Source organism: Nematolebias whitei, chromosome 9 (assembly GCF_014905685.2).
Source record: "Nematolebias whitei isolate Nwh7 chromosome 9, NemWhi1, whole genome shotgun sequence".
NCBI lineage: Eukaryota > Metazoa > Chordata > Actinopteri > Cyprinodontiformes > Rivulidae > Nematolebias > Nematolebias whitei.
The window spans coordinates 50,047,997-50,055,979 of NC_056506.1; the positions used below are offsets into that span (position 1 = coordinate 50,047,997).

The window sequence follows — 7,983 nt, forward strand, 5'->3', positions numbered from 1 at the left end:
AAGGCTCTGGCAGGTCCTGACGGGCTCAGGTCCTGGCAGGTCCTGACGGGCTCGGGTCTTGACGGGCTCAGGTCCTGGCAGGTCCTGACGGGCTCAGGTCCTGGCGGGTTCAGGTCTGTCTGTGGGGGGGGGGGGGTTCCACGCCGAGGGGGCACAAAACAGGACAGAAGGACAACGATGTAAAGGTGCAGTAAGAGAAGAGCCGGTGATGAACCTCGGAGCATTGTGGTAAACCGTGTCTACAGACTGCAGGCGTGTGCACACAGTGAGGGCATGAAGCTCGCAGCTGCTGAGGTGTCCTCACTGGAACCGCTGCCCGTGTTTTCATCTGGTACAGAATAAGACCACGCTCCAACTGATGTTCAACCAGCTCTTAATCGTTTCTTCACCAAACAGGAAATCTGCTTTTACCAGTAAACACCATGAAAAACTTGATACACAACATAAACACACACGTGTTAACTAAACCACATTTACAACCAAAATTAAACATGTAAACTCACCATGTGCACCTTCTGACCAAACGGTTAGCAGCTGTTCTCTGCTCATGTCCATACACACGTGCACCTGATGCCTTAATTGGTCATACGCACCTGTGGGTGCAGTACTCGACTCCACCAACAGATGTCACTGTTGGCAGAATTTAAATTATCCTGCGACAGCCACTGAGTGAAAACAAGATTTATTTATTAAAAACAGCTTCAGGACAGATTAGCAATAATACGTATAATTATTATACCATATCACTTTATTTATAAAACACTTAAAACAGCAACAAGGCCAACTAAAGTGCTGTACAACAAAACAAGCAAAGTACACAGAATAAAATACATCGATCCACAGAGGTAAAGATAAGAACTAAATGACTAAAATTATAAAACACAGAGAAGTTAAAATCAACTCAAAGTATTGAAAGCTGCGGTGGTGACTCAGTCCACGGTTTTGGACCGGCAGCAGAGAAGGTTCTGTCACCTCTGAGCTTAAAACGAGTTCCTGGAACCAATTAAAGCTTCTGTTGGCCTCAGAGAGCGCTGTGGGAGATATGGCTGCAGCGGATCAGTGAGATAAGAGGGGGCAGAACTGTTCAGATTTAAAAACACACAGAAGGATCTTAAATTTAGGAAGTGAACCAGGAGCCAGTGCAGGGAGGCCAGGACCGGTGTAATGTGCTCTCTTGCCTGTACCAGTTAAAAATCAGGCGGCAGCATTTTGGACCAGTTGTAAACGTGCACTAGAGTCTGACTGGTTCCACAAAGAAGCACACTGATCAAGCCTGGATGTTGTCAGCGCACGTTTTACTGTCTCTAGGTCAGTTTTGGACGTATGACCTTCAGTTTAGAGTCGCCTCAACTGAACAGGATTGAACAATCATGTTGAGTGTTGAGTTTCATGGACGGCTCCATTTTCACTCCCGGATTAGTGACAACTTGTTGTTCACTTGAGTGAAGGTCGAGGCAGAGCAGCCATGAAATCGACTTCTCATCAGTGTTGAAGCTCGTGATGAAAGAAGCTCCGCAGCGTTTCTGAAAACCTGCAGGACGTTCTGTAAGTCTCGTGTTCTTTCTCTTGAAGGGAACCGGACGCCTGCAGGCGGCGGTGGGGCGGCGCCGCTCAGAGAAACGATCAGCCGGCGGAGGCGGCGGCGCAGTCGAGGTGAAGATCCTGAGAAGTCTTCATCGTCTGAGCGTGGGCTGGCCGCGGGGACGTCCAGGAACGTCTTCTCTCTGGACTCTCCTCGCAGCGAGCCGGGCCGCTCCGGTCAGCTCGTGGAAGAGGTCCAGATGGAGGACGGCGAGTACTCGACTAACCTGGACCCGGACGTCCACCTGGTCCAGGACTGCTCTCTGGTGTCTGCCAGCTCCAGCAGGCAGGCGTATTTCAGCGGCACCCTCGTGGAGTCGAACCGAGCAGAACTGGAGCTGAACGTGGACCCGGCCTGGACCAAGCAGTCCACGTTTGCACCGTTTCATCCGAACGGACACGTGGACGGAGACGCATTCGGCCTGAAGCTGATCAGCGTCTCCGGGTCCGGACCAGCGCCCCCAGACTGCCAGCCGTCCAGCAGCAGGAGCTCCACGTTCCAGTACGAAGACAGCGCCGACGTCCTGACCTTCAGCCTCTACGGGGACCAGCCGGGCCGAGCCCAGCCGAGCGCCCACAGGAAGAGCTACGTCTGCCCCGCCTGCAACAAGACGTATGCCAACAACCAGAACCTGGAGGTCCACATGAGGATCCACACGGGCGAGCGGCCGTTCACCTGCAACCAGTGTGGCAAGAAGTTCACGCAGTCGTCGCACCTGAAGTCTCACCTGAACGTCCACAGCGGGGAGCGGCCGTTCGCCTGCACGCTCTGCTCCAAGAGCTTCATCGTCAGGAACAGCCTGAAGCTGCACATGAAGAAGTGTCACCTGGACAACTGACCGCAGGTCCAAACGGTTCTGGAAACGGTCGATGCTCTTCTTGCTCGGGGGCTGAGTAGAGTCGGGGCTGAGTAGGAGCGGTGCAAAAGCTCCAATACTCAGCCCCGACTCTACTCAGCCTCGACTCTACTCAGCCCCGACTCTACTCAGCTTCGACTCTACTCAGCCCCGACTCTACCCAGCCCCGACTCTACTCAGCCCCGACTCTACTCAGCCCCGACTCTACCCAGCCCCGACTCTACTCAGCCCCGACTCTACCCAGCTCCGACTCTACCCAGCCCCGACTCTACTCAGCTCCGACTCTACTCAGCCCCGACTCTACCCAGCCCCGACTCTACCCAGCCCCGACTCTACTCAGCCCCGACTCTACTCAGCCCCGACTCTACTCAGCCCTCCACACAAAGATCTCTATTCCACTTTTTAGCTGATTCGAGACCTCGTTTGGTCCCTGCTTCTCTGGTGGGACCGTGTGAGCTGAGTCGGTATCGAAACGTCAATGCAGGACTCTTGATTGATCAGGGGGAGTGGTCAGGGGGAGTGGTCAGGGGGAGGAGTCACTGGATCTCAGAAACTTTTCACCGATCCTCCTTTTGCATTTTCTCAGAACTCGGAGCAGCGGCTGGATCTATTTTTAAGATTTTAACAACAATAATGACAACACCGTGTTTAACGCTGAAGTCCAGGAGTTTTTTGTGTTTGGTGACCGACGACAAAATTCGAGTGAGCGGAGTCACCGCGGAGGATCATACGAGCTGCCGACCTGTTGAAGCCCGCGAGGCCGAACCCCGAGCCCCGGCCTCGCCTGCTCACAAAGGCCGGATTCGAGCCCTGGCAGGCGGGAGGACCGGGACGGAGGGTGGAAACGTTTTGTTTCTTTTTTTACATTTTGTGTATAAAAATGTTGTATTTTTTAATCAGTGAAAAATAAATAAACTGTGCCCAGACTTTATCATGAAATCCTATTTTCACTTTGACTTTATTAAATAATCTGTCAATTAAAGTTAACTCAGCTGAAAAATCATCAAAAGACTAAATTATTGGATCTCAGGAATATTTCTCTCAAACGTTTAAAGAAGAGACACGGACTTTAGTTCAACTTTATTCTAACTCACACGTGAACAAATCACAAAACAAGAATTAAACTTTAAATCACTGATTGTTCCGGTCTCTTCAAATGAGGATTGATAACTTTTTATTTATTTATTACTTTATAGACAAAAGTGAGAAATGACATCAATAACTCATCATCACTTAATCACTAAAATAAAATCTACACAAGAAACAAAACCATATATCAAAACATTGAACAATAAATGTAGACACGAGTGCAAACATCAAGTGATGAAGAAAAATGGAGAATTTTAAATATAAATGTTTTTTGTAGAATCTGGTTCATCAGATTTAATTCAGTTTATTTCTTCAGCTCCAAGTCACAACAGAAGTCGTCTCAGGGACTTAAATATTTATATTTAAAATAATAATTTAACATTATTTATCTGAGGAGCAGCTTTGAGTTGAACTCATCACAGAACTCTCACTCGGTGAACTAAAGTTCATTAGCAGGTTTTTGGATTCTGGACGCCTCCAGAACCGGTCCTGAAGGTGCAAATCCAGTCTGACCCGAGTGGGAACGGTGCAAACGTGGAGGAGTTTCCATTTTCTGCAGCTGGAACCTCCTTTTTGCTTTCAGCCTGGGAACTCCACAGCTGCTGGATGAAACAAGGCTACACACCCTGCTGGGCTCAGACTGATGAAGTCCTTTGGATGAAACGTTTTCCTCCAACAAACAAACTGTCCAGATGACATTTAACTTTTTGTGATTTATTTACCTCTTGTTTGTTTGATGGTTTAATAAAAAACTTCAGATATTTATTTTTCAGTTTGCTCTTTATTGTTGCAGAGCCACAATTTCAGCCGTGAAATAGTTTTTTGTTTTTGTAGAAACACTGATTTAACTTTAAAACTAATAACTAGTTGCAACGTTTTATCTTGAAACTTTGTGGGTCAACCTGCTCAGTTTTAAAGCTGTTTACATACATCATAGAAGAGATTGATAGAATTAACATAAATCTGAATTAAAGTTAAATTTACTCACCCGCCACCTTCAGTGGTTCAGACGTCCTCGTCAGCCAAATGATGAAATGTCTGACGACTCTCAGCTACTACCACCAAACAGTTTCCTGCGGGATCAATAAACTTAATGATGCTAAATATTTGAAAAACTGACATTTGTGTTTAGGTTGATTAGCTGTGGCGGCCATCTTGCAAGTCTTATAACTTTGAGCTTCACTTCGGTCTACTCGGTTTATTTTGCTTACAGACGAAAACAGAAGTGAATTACATCGTCACCCGCTGCTAAAGGTTAAAACCACCAACACAAACTAAGTCCAGCTTTACTTAATGTTAGTAATTTGATACATTTTGGACAGTTTTGTCTTTTGTATATATTTTTGTTCTGAAAGCTAAGCTGGAGACAGTAATGTGAAAAAGTCTTGAGTCGTTTCTTTATTAAGTCATTGAGGCCAACTGGTTCGTTACTGGTCTGAATGTGAGACGTCCCAGAGGCCCGTCCTGACACACACCTCATGTTTACATGTAGTGTTAGAAAAATATCTTCATTACTCTTCTTTTGTTGGTTTTGTTTTTTGTTTTATTATTTTTGTTTGTTTTTATTTTTTTGTGTTGTTTTTATTTTTGTTTTTTCAAGTAGTGAATTTTCCTCCTCACAGTCGCAGGACATGTTAAAGTGATCAAATATTTTCACGCTTCGCGCATGCGTGCTCAGATGCTTAGCGCATGCGCACTCCAAATGCGTCAGTTCCTGTTGTGTCGCGCGCCGCGGTCTGTAGGTGAAGAGGCCGCATCGGGAGACAAAAGGTTCTGCTCCGTGATCTGATCTGGATCGTTCCGGGTTCGGGATGTCTCCGGCCGCCACCTTCCACGCGCAGCTCGCCTCCATCATGGAGGTTCTGGCCAACACGGCGGTGGCGGAGATCTGCGAGCTGGTGGACGGAGGCTACGCGGTGCTGCAGCTGGAGATCAGCCGGAGCCGCAAGGAGAACGAGGTGCTGCGGAGGAAGCTGCGGCTCCTGGAGCTCCGAGCCGCCCGGACCTCCGCCCTGAGGGCCGCCGTTAACGGGACCGGCGCGCTGCTGCCCGCGAGCGGCCGCCCTCGAGTTCATCTGCTCGGGGGCTGCGAGCCGAGGAGGCTCGCGACACCCACAGGTAACCGCGGCCCTTGTGCGCATGCGCACAGCTGACCAGGAAGGAGTTTCCATTTTCTGCGTTTTCTCAGGGGAAAAACGATTTGAGCGTTTTTGTTCATTCCTGTTTTTATTTTTGTTCATTCCTGTTTTTATTTTTGTTCATTCCTGTTTTTATTTTTGTTCATTCCTGTTTTTAATTTTGTTCATTCCTGTTTTTATTTTTGTTCATTCCTGTATTTTTGTTCATTCCTGTTTTTAATTTTGTTCATTCCTGTTTTTAATTTTGTTCATTCCTGTTTTTAATTTTGTTCATTCCTGTTTTTATTTCACGCTACAACGTTCAAATGTCGAGTCAGAGGCGCCAGAAACACACAAGTTAACAATTAATGTAAAAAACCTTCAAACACCAGCTAAGACAGGTACAAGTTTATCAGCTCTGCTGGTTTAAAGTTTAGAGTTAAACCCCCAAAGTCTACATTTACCAAGCGACACGAGTTAAAGTTTACCAAAAGTTGCTAAAATTACATCGAGTTAAGCATAAAGTCTACATTTACAAGTTAAAATGTAAATTTATTGCAGATCAAAATGAGGCTCAAACTTTCCATTTCAACAGTTACTGATATAAATTTATTGTTCATCAAATGTTCCGAGTTAAAGTCCCATTAAATAAAACTTACCGGTCAGAATTATTGAAAAAATATTTAAAAGATGACAAAGACTTGTGCTGAATTAACTTACCTGGGGGGTCGTCAGGTTCTGCTGGGTTCTGTTCCGATCCGTCCGACTGAACAAGATTTTCAAACGTCAACAAAAAGTTCTGCACGTTCAGAGGAACTTTGTTCCTGTTCCCACAAATTAAATTATGTTTTTGGTTTTGCAGACGATGGAGCGATGTCGAATCGCTCGTCCAATCAGGACCGCGGTCCCCCATCGGACCCGGGACAGGAAGTCGCGTTGCAGACGGTGAGTAGAAGAAGAAGAAATGTGTCTGCGGCGCCGTGGCGCAGTTTCTCAGTTTCCTGTGGTTTCAGCTCCCCGCAGGTGAGACGACCGCCGTGATCAAAGTGGAGGACGACGAGGACGAGTCCTGGTCTCAGACGGAGCCGGACCGTAAGTTTTCTCGTGGTTTCCACAGTCGTTTGGTTTAACTTCGTTTGTAACGGGTTTGTTGCGTCCATAGGAAGTTTTTGTCGTGTTGCTGAGGGACGGACGATGGAGACGGACACTTCGTCCTCGCAGGTCAAACAGGAAGTGGCGGGCGATGAGGACGGCGGTGGGATTTCGTGGACGAGCAGCGAAGTCAGCTCCACCTCCACCCAACACGCCCTGAACACCAGTCAGAGACGAGACAGCGGAACCTATGACTCTCTGGTGTTCGACCTCCAGCACATGTCCCAGAATCCCGCGGGGCCAGAGACCGCCGGCTCCTCGGTTCAGACCCCTGGAGGGAACGATTCAGGCGGCGGCTTCGGATTCAGCCGCGGCGAGGGGAGTCAACCTGGAGGACCCCCGGGAGGACAGAGCGCGTTCATCCGGAGGGACGGGTGGCGTCTCCAAAACCGGGTCCGCAGGGACGCCACCAGGGGGAGGACGTTCATCTGCAGCTGCTGCGGGAAGACTCTGGCCTGCCTCAAGAACCTGAAGACCCACATGAGGGTCCACACGGGCGAGAAGCCGTTCATCTGCGCGCTCTGCGGCAAACGCTTCTCCGACTCCAGCAACCTGAAACGCCACCAGAGCGTCCACACGGGCGAGAAACGCTACGGCTGCGTCCACTGCGGGAAACGCTTTGCGCAGTCCGGCTCGCTGAAGGTCCACATGAGCGTCCACAGAGACTGCAGGCAGTTCCGCTGCTCGCTCTGCGGCAAGACGTTCACGTCCGGGGGACACCTGAGGCGCCACGCCGCCTCCCACGCCGGGGATTAACGATGCGTCGCCGTGACGACGGGCACCAACTCATCCCGAGTCTGAGAGGCCTTTTAAACTGAAGCCAGACTTTCTGGAGTTCTTTGAAAGTTTTATTTTTCCAGTCCGGTTCTTAAAATGAAGCTTGTTGTTTTTTAAACTGTAAAGTCTTTTTAATGTTTACTCTTTGAGGTAAACAAACAAACATTCGTGTTCTGAAGTGAAAGTTTTTGGGTTTTCTGTAGGTTCTGTAGCTCGACTTTATATTTTAACTTAGTTTTTGCAGCTCCTCACTCTGCCTCGCTCGGGTTCTACTTCCTGTTTGTCGTAACGTTCACCTGGTTAATTTTACTTCCTGTTCTGGTTAATTTTACTTCCTGTTGTAACGTTCGCCTGGTTAATTTTACTTCCTGTTTGTCGTAACGTCCACCTGGTTAATTTTACTTCCTGTT

General features: G+C 48.1%; 2 protein-coding genes across 2 annotated transcripts in view; both read left to right on the plus strand.

The window, feature by feature from the left end:
* Positions 1-2,916, plus strand: part of LOC119415285 (zinc finger protein 3 homolog) — a 5,233-nt gene extending 2,317 nt beyond the window's left edge. Inside the window, exon 3 of the mRNA XM_037682464.1 lies at positions 1,573-2,916. Within this exon, the coding sequence (XP_037538392.1) occupies positions 1,573-2,420 (848 nt within the window). The 3' untranslated portion in view covers positions 2,421-2,916. The remainder of the gene's footprint in view (positions 1-1,572) is intronic.
* Positions 2,917-5,242: 2,326 nt separating this feature from the next.
* On the plus strand, positions 5,243-7,552 carry LOC119414320 (zinc finger protein with KRAB and SCAN domains 1). The gene is made up of 4 exons (XM_037681413.1): positions 5,243-5,645; positions 6,507-6,589; positions 6,658-6,736; positions 6,807-7,552. The coding sequence occupies exons 1-4, from the start codon at positions 5,339-5,341 to the stop codon at positions 7,550-7,552; spliced, it is 1,215 nt and encodes a 404-aa protein (XP_037537341.1). The 5' UTR covers positions 5,243-5,338.
* Positions 7,553-7,983: the final 431 nt, after the last annotated feature.

Coding starts and splice junctions, on each gene's coding strand:
- LOC119414320 (XM_037681413.1), top strand. CDS start 5,339: ATGTCTCCGGCCGCCACCTTCCACGCGCAGCTCGCCTCCATCATGGAG. Junction 5,646..6,506: donor GAGGCTCGCGACACCCACAG/GTAACCGCGGCC, acceptor TTGGTTTTGCAG/ACGATGGAGCGATGTCGAAT. Junction 6,737..6,806: donor GTCTCAGACGGAGCCGGACC/GTAAGTTTTCTC, acceptor TTGCGTCCATAG/GAAGTTTTTGTCGTGTTGCT.